This window comes from Mauremys mutica, chromosome 7 (assembly GCF_020497125.1).
Source record: "Mauremys mutica isolate MM-2020 ecotype Southern chromosome 7, ASM2049712v1, whole genome shotgun sequence".
NCBI lineage: Eukaryota > Metazoa > Chordata > Testudines > Geoemydidae > Mauremys > Mauremys mutica.
In genome coordinates, this window is record NC_059078.1 from 50,121,849 (window position 1) to 50,139,718 (window position 17,870).

At 61.5% G+C, this 17,870-nt stretch overlaps 1 protein-coding gene across 1 annotated transcript in view; it reads left to right on the forward strand.

The window, feature by feature from the left end:
• The window catches only part of SLC38A3 (solute carrier family 38 member 3), a 77,995-nt gene extending 60,357 nt beyond the window's left edge, over positions 1 to 17,638 (forward strand). The window contains exons 8-16 of the mRNA XM_045024237.1: positions 3,243 to 3,325; positions 4,120 to 4,178; positions 8,465 to 8,641; positions 9,247 to 9,326; positions 10,342 to 10,442; positions 10,934 to 11,058; positions 11,622 to 11,766; positions 13,699 to 13,802; positions 16,382 to 17,638. Of these exons, the coding sequence (XP_044880172.1) occupies positions 3,243 to 3,325; positions 4,120 to 4,178; positions 8,465 to 8,641; positions 9,247 to 9,326; positions 10,342 to 10,442; positions 10,934 to 11,058; positions 11,622 to 11,766; positions 13,699 to 13,802; positions 16,382 to 16,486 (979 nt within the window). The 3' untranslated portion in view covers positions 16,487 to 17,638. The remainder of the gene's footprint in view (positions 1 to 3,242; positions 3,326 to 4,119; positions 4,179 to 8,464; positions 8,642 to 9,246; positions 9,327 to 10,341; positions 10,443 to 10,933; positions 11,059 to 11,621; positions 11,767 to 13,698; positions 13,803 to 16,381) is intronic.
• The last annotated feature ends 232 nt before the right edge of the window (positions 17,639 to 17,870 follow it).

The window sequence follows — 17,870 nt, forward strand, 5'->3', positions numbered from 1 at the left end:
CACTCCACGGGGGGCCAGAGAGGGGCTTTTGCATGGGGAAGCGGCCAGCCCAGGACATACCATGATTCTTGCTACCCAAGCCCTGAGTTCCCCCGCACAGCTCTGGGTGCTCCTCAATCCCGACCCGCAGCCCCTGCTATCCCAGCCTGGGCTCTCCCCAGCCCCTGCTCTGGGTGCCCCTCAGTCCCGACCCACAGTCTCTACTATTCCAGCCTGGACTCCTCTTCCCCCTCCTGCCATGGCTTGGGTGGCCCTCACTCCCAACTCACAGCCCCTGCTAGCCCAGCTCTCAGGTGGTGCTTGGCTGGGAACTGGCGTGCTTTAGGGGTCAGATGGAGCGAAAGCTGATCTGCCCCATGACCTGTGCTGAATCTGACCCACAGCCCCTGGGGGAGAATGTTCCATGTGACTCCAGCCGCATCCTCTTATCCATTGGTCCGTCTCCTGCCCTCCCTGGCACCTCGCCCCTCTCACTCCACCTATCTGCTTCCCTGCCGCCGGCCCTGCCCTCCTGCCTCCCTGGGCTGATCTCCTCCCTGCCATGAGGCAGGCTGGTATTGTTAGCCCCCTTTCCCAGTTGGGGAAACTGAGGCACAGCATGACACCAATCTGCAAAGCCAGCTCGCCCAGGGAATCCCAGCCTGGGACTTTCACCCAGAGGCCACCTGCGCCTCCTGGTGATCGCAGGCTGTGTCTGCACCCTCCTGCCACACTTGCAGCTCCCTCCTCTCTGCCACGGTAGCCTGGCTCTGTCTCTCGCATTCCTTCCTCGGTGCATTTCCTCTCTCCCTACTTCCTGCCTGTACCTCTTCCCCCAGGCTCAGCTGTGTCCCACGTCCTGTGGCAGCCGGGCAGATCTGGCCTCCAGCCCAGCACAGGGATTTAGCCGTATTTAGTCACTTCTATTTTAGCTTAATGCCAGAGCTGAATAAGCCTTCAGTGTCGGATTAAACCAGCGGGAACGTCCAATCCCTGCTTCCCCTTCCCATGGGCAGAGCCAGCCCACCGCTGGGCACATGACTTCTCTGGGGTGTGACTCTCCCTGTGGCAGTTGGCTGGGGCTGCTGGCACCTCCAGGCACTGAGGGGTTAACGCAGTCGCTGGTGAGGTCGCGGCGGGTGTCACTACCACTCCAATGTCCGTGCCAGATGCCAGAGCCTGTCTCCTGGTGCTATCAGCCCATCCAGCTTCCCACAGGCCCACAGAGGCAGCTCCATGCCTGGCACCCACGAGGCCAAAGGATGGGTCACTCCAGGCACTCTGAGCCTGTCTCTCCCCTGGACGTTACACGGAGACCGGCTGGACCGGAGCTGCCCTGAACTCTGGGGTGTTTGGATCTATACTTTTGCACAGGCATAGCCTAGCGAGGGCGCCGTTGGGCCTGGCAGCCACTCACAGGCCTGATCCTGGCACCAGTCAATGCTCAGACTGTTCCAAACAGCTCCACGTGCACGCAAGGGCCGTGCCCCACCCTCCCCGCAGACCCATACAGCACTAGCACAAATCCCACCGTTCACGGCACTGCTTGCTCAGGGAAGGAATGGACCGGGGACTCTAGCCAGGAATCATGGGCTGGGGAACTTCCCACTACTTGATGCAAACAGTTTCAGTGCCTGGCACTGTGAGCTGGGCTTGCTGCAGCGACGAAATGCTGGAGTCGGCTCTGAGCCCGGGGTGGGGCATTAGTGGCACGTCTCCTGGCGCACCGAGGGAGAGGAGAGAGGAGATCCAGGCCCATTGAGTCAAACTGCCCACGATGGGCACCACAAACCATTCCCATGGCAACACTGTCCCCACAACCATCACTAGCCCTGTGATGGGCAAGTGGACCCAGCACTGTGCTACAGTCCCACCCAGCGTGGGTGCCCATCACCATGGGCCTCAGGCCTGGTTTTCAGCCCATGGGAGCAGCCACGGGCGAGTACAACAGGAGGTTGCTCGTTCCCCACACATTCCTAGGGATCTTCTCCTGGCTTCCCCAATGGGGCCTTGACCCCATCCCCAGGGACCCTCCCGAGCTGGGGGACACTGAGCCAGAGAAAGTCAGGTCCCACAGAGGAGCCTGGAACCCCATTGGGGGGGGGGACGAGCAAGAGGGAGCCGCAGGACAGGTCATCTGGTCCAGGCCAGGTGGATGCCCAGAGCCGGAACGGTTGCTCGCACAGTCTCCGCAGAGCTGGCTCGGTGCGGCCAGGCTGAGTGCCAGGACACATTAAAGGTCCAAGTGTTCCCTGCACAGAGTGAGCTCTGTCTCCGGCCTAGCCAGGCTCTGGCCACATCCGAGCAGGGTGGGGGAGGCAGACGTGGCTCGAGGCAGAGCCCTCCTAGGGGGCAGCGCAGGGTGCAGCCATGTGTCTGGGCAGGGGCAGGCAGCCGGCGCATTGCTGTTCCGGTGGGCAGCCCAGCGCTCCTTCCAGAGGGCAGAGAGATGGGATAGCAGGGGGCTGCAGGTTGGGATTGAGGGGCACCAGCAGAGCTGGTGGGGAGGGGAGGATAGTAGGGAGCTGCGCACCCTGTGTGCCCATTGTGGGGGATGCTCAGGACCAGGCAGGATTGACCCATAACTGCCCCCCATGCAGGCTCTGCTGATGCCAGGGCGTCTTGGGAAGACTCAAGACCTATGAGTTGCACTGCCTGGTCTACACTTGGGGGGGGGGGGGTCGAACTAAGGTACGCAAGTTCAGCTACGCAAATAGCGTAGCTGAACTCGAACTACCTTAGTTCAAACTACTCACCCGTCCAGACGCTGTGGGATCAAAGTCCGCGGCTCCCCCGTCGACTCCGCCACCGCCGTTCGCGGCGGTGGAGTTCCGGAATCGACGGGAGCACGTTCGGAGTTCGAACTATCGCGTCTAGATTAGACGCGATAGTTCGAACTCCGAGAAGTCGAACTCTACACGTCGACCCAGCAGGTAAGTATAGACCTACCCTTAGAGTGAGCGGGGGTGGTGGGCAGAGGGAGACTCTCCAGGCAGCAGGGCTGCAGCAGGACCCCACAGCTGGTGCAGGGGAGGGGGCAGCTGATGGGCACAGAGAAAGAGCCAGCTGGGGTGGGTGTTGGCAGGACTGGCGGTGTCAGGCACCCAGAATCAGTTCCGGCTGGTCCTTCCCACCGAGGCAGGGGGGTCGCTGGCCCAGGCTGGGGGGTGGGTATTGACCCAGGCACCGTTGTCGGTTCCAGGGTCCCGCTAATTCCCCAGCCCCCAGTGCTGCAGGGCCTGACCCAGCCTCTTGTCTCGCAGGGACTGGTACCTGAACGGGAACTACCTGGTGATCCTCATCTCCCTCACCATCATCCTGCCCCTTGCCCTGATGAAGCAGCTCGGTGAGTCACGCACTCAGGGCCAGGTCGGGGCTGGCAGCTGGGGGGCGAAGCGCAGGGGGTCCAGGGTACCCGAGAGAGGGGCCGTGGTGCATTGTGGGTGCTCACCCCCCCCCAAGCTCTCCTGCATGGATGGATGCGCAGCACATCCCCCACCCACCCCTGGCACAGCAGGACAGGTGAACGCTGTGTGGGGCGAGCGGGTGGGGAGTTGGGGGAAGCTGGGATCATAGCTGGGGTGCAGCAGGGGCTGGGAGCCAGGCTGCTTCAGGCCGGGGAGGGGGGAGGACAGGGGGCAGGGAAGTGAATCTCGGGGGGAAGGAAGAGAGATAGCAGGGAGGGGAGGGGGTTGGAGGGCAGGGTAGGACCAGCCTGTGTTTTGAGGAGGGGAGGGGGGAGACCAGTGGGGTCTGCTTCTTGCCAGGGTCAGGTAAGCGCCAGGTATCTGTGCCAGCGCCCTCCCTGCCGCCCCTCGCCCCACCAGGGGTCACGCCCCCCCCACACACACACCATGCACCTCACCCCTTGGAGCCCCATCCCCATATGGGTCTGGGCCAAGGGCAGAGTCCAGCTGGGGGACCAAAGGCAGCAGCCCAGGACGTGTCTGGTGCCCATGGCTGATAAGAGGGGCATCTGGTGCCCATGGCTGGATCTCTACCCATCCCTCCCCAAGCAGACTGAGCCCTGAGCCTCCGCGCCCCAGGCCCCCTGGTGCCAACCCCACGAGGGCCAAAGACAATGGGCTGGGACACACACAGCTCTGCTTGTGCCCACCCCCTGCTCTCCTCTCTCCCCAGGCTACCTGGGCTACGCCAGCGGGTTCTCCCTCAGCTGCATGGTCTTCTTCCTCATCTCGGTGAGTCTGCCATGGCCCTGGGGGGCACCAGGACCCTCGAGAAGGGCCAGCAGGCCGGACATGCCTAGCCACCACTGTGCTGCAGCAGCAACAGCACCCGCCCTCCCAAGGGGCACATGCCCTGACCTGGGCATGGCTGGAGCTTCCCCCTGAACGTCTCATGTGCCCACTGAGCTGCTCTGGATTCCAGCTCCCGGGACTCCCCGGGGGCTCAGGGGGGAAGCCCCGACATTGGCTTCCTCCCCCACATCGGGGTCACCCCTCTGCAGAAGGACCTGGGATGTGGGGCCTGGCACTGACTGACAAGGGGACCCATTTCCCGAGGGGTGGCACCCAGCACCCATCCGTGCTGGTTCGTACCTTGCCCCTCATCCTGGGTGGCCTGTGCCCCGGCTGGAGCTTGAGACGCTGCCGCTGGGGATGGATTGGGAGTGCAGGGGCCGCACAAAGGGCCTGACTCCGGGTGCTGGGTTCTGCGGACTGACATGGGGGCACAGGAGATAGGGGGCTCAGTGCATGAGGAGCCTGGTGTGATCTCAGCCCTGGCACAGGGAGCTGCACGCCTGTCATGCAGGCGCTGAGTGCCACGTCTTTGTCTGGAGGCGTGGGGGTGGGGGGCAGTCTGGCTGCAGCTACATGTGGACAGAGACCAGCCGCTCTTCCAGCTCCCCTCACCAGGGTCCCTGGGGGAGCAGCACAGCCTGCCAGCTCTGGGGAGCTGGGTTTAAAGCTGGCGTAGCTCCCGGGTGGAATGGGCCTTTTCTAGTGGCCAAATGGCCCCGTTCTGCAATAGCTGAAACTCTGCGAACTCCACTTCAGAGGGGCCCTGGGCTGGGGTAGCAGGGGCTGTGGGTCAGGAGCGAGGAGCACCAGCAGAGCTGGGGGGAGCCCAGGGCTGGGGTAGCAGGGGCTGCGGGTCAGGAGCGAAGAGCACCAGCAGAGCTGGGGGGAGCCCAGGGCTGGGGTAGCAGGGGCTGCGGGTCAGGAGCGAAGAGCACCAGCAGAGCTGGGGGGAGCCCAGGGCTGGGATAGCAGGACCCTCTGCTCCTGCTGGCCCCGCACTGCGGGTTGCTAGTGACTCCAGCAGGGGCAGGACAGGGCCAGATGGCTCAGCATTCGCTCCGGCTGCCCAGAGCTCCAGACACCAGCTGTGAACTGAAGGTCTCTGCTCTGGGCTGCAGAGAAGAGGCCCGAGCTGCTAGGCTTGTCATGGCTGCTCGTGGCCCCAGACAGGGACTCTGGGCCCTGCTGGCCTGTCAGCTGGTCCCAAGCAGACCCCCTGGGGCCTGGCCTGGCAAGCGAATGGTTTTATTTCTAGTTAAGGAAGCCTAAACCCAGGGTGGAGGGGTGGGCAAGGGCTCTGGGGCAGTGGCTGGGGGAGAACGCTGAGCCTTCAGGGACAGCAGCACACACGGAGAGGTTCATGCACACGCACGCAGACACTCATGCACATGTGCACACGGAGAAGTTCATGCATGCGCACACAGAGAGGTTCATGCACATGCACATAGGCACACACACTCATGCATGCGCACACACATGCACAGAGAGGCACACAAACACTCATGCATGCACACACACACACAGAGAGGCACACACACTCATGCATGCACACACATGCACACAGGCACATGCACACTCATGCATGCGCACACGCGCACCCATTGAGGCTCACGCACACACACAACCCGCCAGATGTGAGAATTCTCTGCCCGTCACCAAACCCTGCTGTGACGTCAGGCCCTGGAAGGGCCGAGCGATTTTGAAGACATCGTGGGGTTTCCGTTGCTCGTCTCGCAGGTGGGCGGGTTTGGCTCTGGCACCCACAATCCCAGAGTGCGTCTGAGACCTGAGGCCCAGTGACACTGAGCAGCATCAGCCCGGTCCAGGGTTCAAGGGGGAGGGGGATACGTTGCCGAGGGCTCAGAGATGAGCAGTGAGGTCGAGGAAAGGACTAGAAAACCTGCCTGAGAGCGAGAGACGCTGGAAGCTCTGTCTGTTTAGCTTAGCGAAGAGACGGTCATGGGGTGACTGGAGCCCAGTCTGTGGGTACCTGCGTGGGGCACAGATATTTAATTGAGCAGAGGAAGGTCTAACAGGATCCAGTGGCTGGAAGCTGAAGCTAGACACCTTTACACTGGAAATGAGGTGTATGTTTTAGCAGGGAGAGTAACTAACCACTAGGACCATTTACCCAGGGCAGGGTGATAACTTTTAAACCAAGCTGGGATGCTTTGCTCGCAGCTCTGCTCTGGATTACCACCGGGCAGGTCTCTGGCCTGGGCTATCCAGGAGGTCAGACTGGTCCCTCCTGGCCATAGATCTAGGAATCGCTTTCTCTCTCCCCAGCTGGCGGAGGGGCGGGAGGTAACAGCATCCCTGGGGGAGAGGTGCAGTTAGACGTGGGCGGGGTTAGGGTCAGAGTGTGGTAGGCTGGTGCAAAGCCCACAGACAGAGAGCGGGCGGGAGGGAGGTGGGTGCAGTGTCGTAACAAGGGCCAGGTGAGTGAGGCACTTGCCTTGGGCACACAAAGCCGGGAGGGGGAGCGGGCGCAGAAAACAGTGGAGAAAAAAAAAAGAAGTAGAGAGTCCCTGTCTCTCCCCTGCAGCAACTGCTGCCGCAGGGTCCTAGCGCCCCCCATCTCAACTGCCAGGGCAGACTGACTCTGAGCCTGCCCTTCCCCCTCAGACCCTTTCATTTTCCATTGGACCCTCCAGCAGCACAGGCCCTGCCCGCAGTCACCACTCCTGCCCCATGCTGGGCAAGGAGGCAGCCCCATCCCTCACCCCCAGTGAGGTGAGGGTGATTCCTGGACCTGAGAGGGGCCCTAGGAGCACATGCAGTGACAGTGGTGGGGGTGAGTGTGCTGCTGGGGGGGTAGGACGGGGGGCTCCTCCCCCAGAGCTCACTGCTGCCGGCAGGGAAAGGGCTGGGGGGAGTCTTCCTCTCTGGCCCCTGTCCCAGAGCAGCCTGCCTGCACCCCAAACTCATCCCCAGCCCTGCCCCACCCCAGAGCCCACACCCCAGCCAGAGCTTTCACCCCCCCCCACCGCACCCTCTACCCTAGCCCTGAGCCCCTCCAGCACCCCAAACACCTTATCCCCAGTCTCAACCAGAGCCCTCAACCCCCCACACCCTGACCCTCTGCCCAAGCCCTGAGCCCCTCCAGCAACACCTTATCCCCAGTCCCAGCCAGAGCCCTCATCCCCCCACACTCCTGCTCTCGCCCTGAGCCCTTCCCACACCCCAAACCCCTCATCTGCAGCCACAGTCCTCCCCCCTGCACCCCTTCCCTCTGCACCTGCCCATCCCCAAACTCCCTCCCAGAGCCTGCACCCCAATCCCCTGCCCCAGCCTAGGGCCTGCACCTCAGACCTCCTCCCTCACCCAAACTCCCTCCCAGAGCCTTGGGCGGATGGGGGGATGGAGTTTGGGTGGGGCGTGTTCTGGGCACCACCAAAATTTCTAAAAACCTGCCACCCCTGATTCCTGCCCTGCAAACCTGAACTCCCAGCATTCTCAGGACACATGCTGATCCCTAGTGGCCACTGCTGATATCCAGAACCTCCCTCCTCTCTTAACCTGTGAGTCCCTCTTTGGATTGGAACTGGACTGGAACCAAAGACCATCTTGGAAGCAACACTGCCATCCCAAGCAGCCAAAAATTATGAGTTAGACCCCCCAAAATCACAAGCTCTACTGCTGCCACTTCATTCATTCTTCGGAGGCAGGCCCTTCCCTCCGAGAGGGACTGAGGGACCCGCCGCCGAATTGCCACCTAAGAGCCAGCCCTGGGGGGAGGGCGCAATTTTATATTCTTGCCTCAGGCGCAAAAATACCTAGTTACGGCTCTGGGTGGGTGTCTCTACAGTATCCCTTGAAATTTGCCAGGCCTGAAATTACGAGCACCCCGGGAGCCCAGTCTGTGCCCAGGGGCTGCGAGGGGGCCTCAGGCACTGCGGTGTGAGATGAATCACACCCTTCAGGGGACCTCAGACCAACGTGGCTGAGGCCCTGGGTGATCTCCCCGTGGGGAGCAGAGGTTTCCGGCAGAGCAGAGAAAGACCCTGAGGGTTGGACTGGGAAGGCCTGGCTGGGTTGGCCAGTGATGCAGGGGGATGGGCTGCTCTCCCCTGCCCCGTGATCTCCCCCCATGCTTGGGCAGCACCCATCTCCTTCGCCGCCTTTCCTGCCAGGCTCAGAGCTGGGGCTGGGCTGCTGGGGGGCCATGGGTGACGCTGGCAGTGCCGGGCGCTGACTGGATTTTCCACCCCCTCCCTGCCCAGGTCATCTACAAGAAGTTCCAGATCCCCTGCCCCCTCCCTGAGCAGGACGGCAACGGCACAAGCAACCTCAGCGATGCCCAGGGCAGCACCAGCGACTACCAGAACGGCTACCCGGTCCTCCAGCCGGCTGCTGCTGGGGCTGCCTGCTCCGCCAGCCTCTTCACACTCAACTCCCAGGTACCGCATGTGCCAGACCACAAGGCAGAGCAGCCAGGATCCCGGAGGAGCCCTGCTCTGGGTGTGGGTGTGTCCTGGGAATGCTATGGCCATGCCCCAGCCCTGCTGCTAACCCTGCTGCCATCTGGCCAAGCCCAAGGGTCACTAACTATGCCTCAGGCCCCCAAAATGGCAGGACTGGCTCCCAAGCCGTGAGACTTCACACAATCCCCTGGGTTTTCCCTTCGCCTCGGGGCGCCTGCGCCATCGGGTTGTGCTTGGGCCATGTTTCCTCTGGACCCAGATATGCTCTTTATTTAAAATAAGCACTGAGCTTCTCCCCAGCTCACATGCCTCCAGGAGCTGGGGCTTGGTGGGACCCAGACTCAACTGGTGGGAGCTGGCAGTTCTGTGCTGGAGGTTGCGAGCCCAGCACCCTCCCCTGAGCCCTCCTGCCTGCTCCACTCCCATCCTCCCCATTCATTCCCACCGCTGGGTCGTGCCCAGCCACAGGGACCCAGGCCAGGGGGGCTGGACAGCTGGGATGCTTGGGTAGCTCTCTGTAGCCGGTGCCCTGCACCATTAGCCAGCAGCCCTGCTCCGCTGACCCTTGGTGTCTCCTGCAGACAGCCTACACCATCCCCATCATGGCGTTTGCCTTTGTGTGCCACCCTGAGGTGCTGCCCATCTACACGGAGCTGAAGGAGTGAGTCGGGGGGCCGGAATGTGGTGGGGCAAAGGCGGAGAAGGAGGTGGCCCCGGGACCCTACCCCATTGCTCCCTAGAGGAACCTGAGCCAATGTGCTCAGTCCCTGAACCCAGGGTAGCTCCATTGTAGTCAATGGAGAGACTCCAGGGGCCAGTGCCAGCGTGGCCAGGATCCACGCCCAGATGGGCCCCTGCCTCTTGTGGCTGGACCATGTGCCCCAGCCAGGGGTCCCATTGCTGCAAGTGGCCTCTGCTGCCCTGGGACTCCCAGATCTGGGTTCTGCTCCAGCGGGTTCTGGTGCCGCCCCGGCCTCACTGTCCAGAGTGACCTGCCTTCTGGCACCTGGAGCCCAGGCACAGGTCCCTGGGGGCACCCCCAGCCATTGTGGGGACCCCCAATCCATGCCAGCTTTGCAGCTCATGCCCTCACCTTGATGGCCTCCTGGCTGACAGACCCACATGGGGCAGGGATCACCCACCGTTCGCCTGCCCCTTTCTACAGCAGGGCCAGTGGTAGGAGCAGCTCCTGCCTCCCGTCCTGTCTCTGTGTCAGACCGGTGCCCTCTCCTGGCACCAGAGAGCCCTGCACACAGCGAGGGTGGCTACTTGGGCAGCTGAGATGTCCCCAGGACACAGCCTGTGAGGAGCCCTCCGATGCTTGGTGCTCCAGTGGCAGGGAGGGCGATGGGGCGCTGCTCCCCAGCCAAGTCTGCCAGGGACCCATCCGTTCTGGGCTGCCAGGCTGCCACGGGGTTTGCCTCAGGAACGTGCCTCTCCCTTGCCAGTGCCAGGCAAGAGGGACCCAGCTTAGCAGCCTGGCAAGGCCTTGGTATCGAGAGCCTGGCTCTGCAGCTTGGGGGTCATGGGTGCCATGCCCAAGACCAACAGGGGACCCAGGCTGGGAAGGTTGAGAGCCGTGGCCTAGAGGCTCCCTGGAGCGGGATGAGCCCAGCTCATGCAGGTGGTGGCAGCCGTCGGCCAGCAAATCTAACCCTGCTCTGGGCATCCTGCAGCCCCTCCAAGAAGAAGATGCAGGGCATCTCGAACATCTCCATTGCTGTTATGTATGTCATGTACTTCCTGGCCGCCCTCTTCGGCTACCTCACGTTCTACGGTGAGTGCCCCCCCAGGCGAGACGATCCCCACTCCCCCACTCCCGAAGGCCAGGAGCGGCCCCCTGCCCATCGCTAGCCCCAGAGGAACCCAGCCGGAGCTGGGTTACTGGCTCCATTGGCTGCACGGCTCGAAGGGCAGGAGCCATGGGGCTCATGGCTATGGGGCTGCCCTCTCCTGCCCAGGTACCACCAGACCCAGCCCATGGCAGGAGCCGTGGGGCTCACGCTATGGGGCTGCCATCTCCTGCCCAGGTACCCCCAGACCCAGCTGTGGCAGGGCCCCTCCAGTGCGATCTACCCAGTGAGGTCTTGTTGCTGGGCTCCCAGTCTCTAGGGCTGAGCGGTTCTGCTGTCACGCACCAACCCAGTGCCGCACCAGGCTGTTGCAGAGCCATGTTGACCGGTTTCCCTGCGGGACAGGTCTCCCCTTGGGCCAGCGGGATGGGCGGGGCTCGCCCTGGGCGTGACTGTCACAGGTTGCACCTCGCAGGCCGGGTGGAGTCGGAGCTGCTGCACACCTACAGCTACGTGGACCCCTTTGACGTGCTGATCCTGTGTGTGCGCGTGGCAGTGTTGATCGCCGTGACGCTGACCGTGCCAATCGTCCTCTTCCCGGTAGGTGACGCCACTGCCAGTCACAGAGGGGGAGGGCGGAGGAGAACAGGGCCTTTCCCCTGACATCAGGGGTTGTGGCTCCCTGTGCAGTGCCCCACCCTGGGGGACACTGGTGCCGTTGTCCCAGGCCCCTGCATGGCCTCAGTTGACACAGGCTGGCTGCTTGTGGGCAGTGCCAGCAGAGGCTGGATGGGCCTTGGTGACTGAGGGCAGCCCAGTGTAGAGCCCTGGCACCGTGTGGTCCTCGTCAGGTGCCTGGAGTTTCTCTGGCTGGGCCTGGCCCTGCATGGGCTGCGGTGAGCACAGGAGGGACACGACAGCAGCAGGAAATGGACATTTATACAATCTGCAGGAAGGGAGCTAGGGGGGCCAACCAGAGACTGGGGCAAGCAGGCCCCAGGGACCATGGTGATGGGGCGAGCGGGCCCAGAGGCCATGGTGATGGGCACCATACTACAGGGAGGCCATGGTGGGTGTGGTGGGCCCAGAGCAGGCTGGGCTCCGGAAAGGGAACTGGCTGTGGGCCCCATGCTGGGCACGCAATCTGACCCTCTCCTCTCTAGGTGCGCCGCGCCATCCAGCAGATGCTCTTTCAAGGCAAGGACTTCAGCTGGGTCCGTCACGTAGCGATCGCTGTGGTCCTGCTGATCACCATCAACCTGCTGGTCATCTTCGCCCCCTCCATTCTCGGCATCTTCGGCCTGATTGGTGAGTCCTGGCACGTGCTGCCTGAGCCGCCCCCACGGCACTGCAGGGAGCCCAGCGCTCTCTGCATCAGCCCCCTGTAGGCTGGGAAATAGTGTCTGGTCTGTCATGCCAGATTCCCAGGCCCCAGTGCGTGAAATCCACAGCTCTTCCCCAGCGCAGGGCTAGCGTCCCACGCACGCTGCCCTCTGCGGGCCTGCCTCAGCCCTGGGCTGGAGGGACCTGTACAAACACAGCTCGGCCACACAAGGGAAGGAGTGCCAGTGGGGAAACTGAGGTACTGAGCATGCTTTGCCCAAGGCCACAGAGTGAGTCAGTAGCAGCGCTGGGATTGGACCCCAGTGGTGAGGGAGTTCAGTCTCCACAGCTTGGGAATCCCTGCCCTTGCTGTTACAGGGGAGGCAGCATTGCCTACTGGGTAGGGCCTGCCCTAGCAATCTGGGCAACCTTAGCTGGGTCACGTTCCCTCTCTGTGCTTCAGGGTCCCCTCCCAGCCTGGGGCTGTCTGCTCCATGCCCCGCCCAGCCCACGATCTCTGCCCCACAGCACTATCAGTACGGCAGGCTCATTGGTCCCTGCTTCAGCTGAGCCCCTCCCAACTCCTCTCAGGAGTGGCCCAGACAGGCAAAAGGCCCCACCTCCCTTTGCTGCTCCCCTCTGATCATTGTAACCGCAGGGTTTAAATGCGGCACCGAATGATCTCCCTTGTCCCCGGACTCTGGAGTCCTGTCCTGACCGCTGTATTAGCTCAAAGCCCAGGGCTCCAGGCTGCAGCCTGAGGGCTTCTCTTTGTTTGCAGTTGAGTGTTTTTTAATTCCTGTTCTGCCTTTGCTCTCATCATGCCAGATAGGTTCCTAGTATCAGAGGGGCAGCCGTGTTAGTCTGTATCCACAAAACCAACGAGGAGTCCGATGGTGCCTTTAAGACTAACAGATTTATTTGGGCATAAGCTTTCGTGGGTAAAAAACCCACTTCTTCAGTCTCCATGCATCTGAAGAAGTGGGTTTTTTACCCACGAAAGCTTATGCCCAAATAAATCTGTTAGTCTGTAAGGTGCCACCGGACTCCTCATTAAATCTGTTCCTTGGATCCCTGGCTGGCCCCTCTCCACGAGGGGCCCCGGTGCAAGGCCAGCACCTGGGGATTGTGCCAGGGTCGCTAGCCCCACTGTTTCCAAGGAAACTAATAGAGGGGGCTTGGCTCAGGGGGTCAGGTGCCTGTGGGCGGCTGGTGTGACAGGTTTGCCCGGGGCGTTAGGTGATTAGGCTGAGGCTGCAGGATTTTTAGGGGAGGAGATGGAGGAGCACACCAAGTGACTACATTTTAAAGCTTTGTTAATAAAATAATAAAATAACAGTGGAGAGTGCTGGGGTTTTAATGTTATTTAGAGGAAGGAAGAAAGCGTTAGTGCCCCAGGCCTTAACCCATTTTACACTTACATTTGTACTACCTGAGGCTGGCCAAGCCTGGGTGTAATGTAAGAAGACGAGGGGGAAGGGGGGATGAGAGTTTTGTTTTGTGCACAGGTTGTTTGGGGTTTGCTGTTGATTTTTAATTTGCTTTGACTTTTAGGAGGGTTTTTAAGTTTGGGTTTTTTTAGCTGCATGGTTTTTGGCTGCATAGAGTTTCTTTGAGTGCTGTGACCTTGGACTGGAGCCCGCATCTTATTTTTGGATTCAGCTGAGAGCTGAGGCATTGAGTTAACCCGTAGTTTTTTGGGTTTTTTTAGCCTTTTGCAACCTGCAAAAAATATATATATATTTTCCACTTATACTTTTAACCTTTTCCAAACTGCCTTGCAATAGTATTAGCAACATACAATGCTAATTTGCCTCCCCCCAAAAACACCTAAAAAAAAGCCACTAAATTATAACACTGGGCGCTACTGGCTGCTCCGCCGCACCCCTGTACCCATTCTCTCCTGTTGTTTTCCAGGTGCCACATCAGCCCCCTGCCTCATCTTCATCTTCCCGGCCATCTTCTACATCCGCATCGTGCCCAAGGACAAGGAGCCCCTGAAGTCCACCCCCAAGATCCTGGTACGTCCTCTCCAGCCAAGCTGACTGTCGGGGAGAATTGTGACGCTAATGGGCGCTGAAGAGGGTGGCCCTGGGCCAGGGTTGACTCTGCTTTTGGGGCCCCCTCCAGAGGCCTCCTCCCCAACTCTCAGGGGTGCTGGGCACTGACCCCCCACTGAGAGGGCATAGAACCAGCAGGGCAATCGGCATGGCTGAAATCATGCCTCCCTGACAGTGTGTTTCAAGTCAGTCACCCAACATTAATGGCCATCAATATTCTGAAAACATGGGCCTTAATTTCCAGAGTCCTCCCTTGTGTGTGTATGGGAGGGCACAATTTTAGGGGGAACTTCTAGGGGCAGCTCTCACTTTAGAAGCAAGGAGGTCGCATTTATAGCATGGGAGGCTCCTCAGATGTCACGTGGATACAACCCAGGAGTCCTGAATCTGAGACCATCATCACTAACCACTAGACCCCACTCCCCTCCTAGAGCTGGGGATAGAACCTAAATTCCCTCTAAGCTGCACAGCAGGCTATTAAGGGCCATGCAGGTGTGCAGCAGGGAGAGGCGTCTCTCCTCCTGCCCTGGGCTGCTGAGGCAAGAGAGGGCTGGGGGCAGTCCAGTCCTCTCTCCCTAGGGCAGCCTGTGCCCCAAATCCCTCATCCCCGGCCCCACCCCAGAACCTGCACCCCCACCCAGAGCCCTCACCCCCCTGTTCCCCAACTCTCTTCCCCAGCCCAGAGCCCCCTCCTGCACCCCAAATCCCTCATCCCGAGCCCAACCCCAGGGCCCGCACCCCCAGATGGAGCCCTCACCCCCCCACACCCAAACCCTCTGCCCTAGCCCGGAGCCCCCTCATGCACCCCAACCCCTTCACCCCGGCGCAACCCCAGAGCCCTCAACCCCAGCTGGAGCCCTCAACCCACCGCACCCCAATCCCCTGCCCAAGCCCTGAGCACCCTCCCACACCCCAAACCCCTCATCCCTGGCCCCACCCCAGAGCCTGCACCACCAGCCAGAGCCCTCACCCCACACACACCAACCCTCTGCCCCAATCCCCTGCCCAAGTCCTGAGCACCCTCCCACACCCCAAACCTCTCATCCCCGGCCCCACCCCACAGCCTGCACCCCCAGCCAGAGCCCTCACCTCCTGCAACCCAATCCCCTGCCCCAGCCCTGAGCCCTCTCCCAGAGGTGGGCTGGGTCGAGGGCAGAGCTGCGTGTCTGACGGGCACAGGTGGGCAGAGTCAGGAGCAGAGCTGTGTGAGGGGCATAGGTGGGCAGGGCTGGCAGTGGAACTGTGTGTCTCGGGTACAGGTGGGCAGGGTCGGGGGGAACTGTGTGTCTGAGGGGCACATGGGGCGGTGTCAGGGGTGGAGCTGTGTTTTTGGGGATGCAGGTGGGTGGGGTCGAGGGCGGAGCTGTGTGTCTGAGGGCAACAGGTGGGCGGAGTCAGCGGCGGAGCTCTATGTCTCAGGGGCACAGGTGAGCGGCGTAAGGGGTGGATCTGTGTGTTTCAGGGGTACAGGTGGGCAGGGTCGGGGGGAACTGGGTGTCTGAGGGGCACAGGAGGGCGGGATCAAAGGCAGAGATGTGTGCATGAGAGGCACGGGTGGGCTGGATCGAGGGCGAGCTGTGTGTCTGAGGGGCACCAGTGGGTGGGGGCGGGACCAGTCCTGTGTGTCTGAGGGTCATGGATGGGGGGGGTCAAAGGCAGAGATGTGTGTCTGAGGGGCACAGGTGGGCGGGGTTGGGGGCAGAGCTGTGTGTCTGAGGGCTGCACGTGGGCTGGGTTGAAGGCGGAGCTGTGTGTCTGAGTGCACAGGTAGGTGGGGTCGAGGGCGGAGCTGTGCGTCTGTGAGGCACAGGTGGGTGGGGGCGGAGCTTTGTGTCTCAGGGTGAGGGGCACAGGTAGGTGGGGTTGGGAGCGGAGCAGTGTGTCTGAGCAGCACAGGTGTGTGGGGTCCGGTGCAGAGCTGTGTATCTGAGGGGCACAGTTGGGCGGGGTTGGGGGTGGAGCTGTGTGTCTGAAGGGCACAGGTGGGCAGGGTGGGGCGGAGCTTTGTGTCTGAATGGTGCAGGTGGGCGGGGGCGGGGGCGAAGCTCTGTGTCTGTTGGGCACAGGAGGGTGGGCTCGTAGGAGCAGTGGGTCTGAAGGGCATAGGTGGGCAGGGCTGGCGGTGGAGCTGTGTGTCTCAGGGGTACAGGTGGGCGGGGGCGGGGGCAGTCCAGTGTGTCTGAGGGTCACGGGTGGGCAGGGTAGAAGGAAGAGCTGTGAGTCTGAGGGCCAGAAGTGGGCATGGTCTGGGGCAGAGGCGTGTGTCTGAGGGGCATGGGTAGGTGGGGTTGGGGGCGGAACAGTGTGTCTGAGGGGCAGAGGTGGGCTGGGTCTAGGTTGGAGCTGTGTGTCTGGGGAGCACAGGTGGGCGAGGCTGAGAGTTGAGCTGTGTGTCTGAGGGGTTGCGGTGGGCAAGGTTGGGGGTGGAGCTCTGTGTCTGTCGGGCGAATGTGGGTGGGGTCAGATGTCTGGAGTTGTGCCCAGTGGGCGGAGCCTGCCCCGGGGCTCATGTCTTCTGCCCCCTGTCTCCTCCCTTGCAGGCTGCCGGCTTCGCGGGCCTCGGCGTGCTCTTCATGGTCATGAGTCTCAGCTTCATCATCAGCGACTGGGCGATGGGCGGCGCCAAGAGTGGGGGCAGCCACTAGAGGGCAGCAGGAAGCGCCCTCCCACCCCCACCCCATACCCTGGGAGATGGGGCTGTCTGAGCCATGCTCCTCTGCCCCTGTCCTGCTGCTAGTACTGTCCAGTGACCCAGTCCTCACCACTGCCGAGCCAGGGACATGCCTGGGGCCCTGTGGCACTACTGGGATTTCCCCAGCACAGGCGAGCCAGCCCTTCGCAGCTAATGAATGTAGCATGGGGGGGCTGAGCAATCCCCCAGCTGGGGGGTGGGCACAGCTGAGATGGGCCAGTCCAGCTGGGGAGCTTCAAGTGCCAGAAGGAGCAGAAGCTGGTCTAATGGCTGTAGCATGGGAGTGGGATCTATTCCCTCTCTGCCCTTGTCCAGCTAGGTGAGCTTGCCTCAGTTTTCCCATCTGTAAAATGGGGCTGCTACTTCCCTACCTCACTGGGGGGCTGGCCATGAGATGGAGCAGCTCCATGCACATGTGGAGCATCCAGAAGCCCACAGATGGTGGCACCAGCGAGGCTGCCAAGTGGGAAGTGACGCAGACAGAGGGCACATCCTGTCAGGGAGCAGCTCGTCAACGAAAAAGAAACGAAATGGGGTCGGGTGTAGTGCTGTCCTGCCCTGTGCCTCGGTTTCTTTTTCCCTGCTGGGGCACAGGGCCAGACATGCTCTTCAGAACCCCCTTTTTTTGTTGGGGGTGGGAGGGTCCCATTCTCTGTGCGGTGGCTTCAGAGTTGTGCTAAGCCTGTGGCCATGATCTCACACCTGCCGAGGAGGGTGGCATTTGGGGTGAATTGAGGGGCAGGGATCTCTGCACTGGGGGGAGCAGGGCCTCGGCGTGTCTCACCTTGGCATATGTAGGTGGAGGGTCCAACGCCAGCCCTAATATGCCCCCACCAGCTGCTATTCCAATGGGGGCCTTGCCCACTGCCTGGAGCAGCTCCCTGCCCCACAGCACTGAGAGACTGTCTCCCCCCCCCTTCTAAGGAGGGCCCTCCCCATTGGCTGGCAGACGGTGCCCCCCTGAGAGTTGGTAGTGTGTGCTGGGAATTGTGGCCCTGCCATTGCGCCTGAATAGAAACTAAACAATCCCTAAAACTTGATTTGCTGCTAATCGAAATAGTTTAGAAGAATCTACATTAATTTATATTGTATATGTGTACACACACACACTATTGTTATTGTGTTACTGACCTTGCGGTTAGTGGGTCCCAGAGGGTTCCCATCCTGTGCAGACCATGTCAGAGCTGGGAGGGTCCAGTGAAATCATGTTTGGTTGGCTGCTGTCTTTAATTTGGGATGCTCCCTCGTTACTGCTTGTGGTGGGCATGAGGAGCATCAGTTCACCATGGTCCTCTCCTCTTGTCCTCCCACCCTGGTAGTTGGCTGGGGTGAAGCCA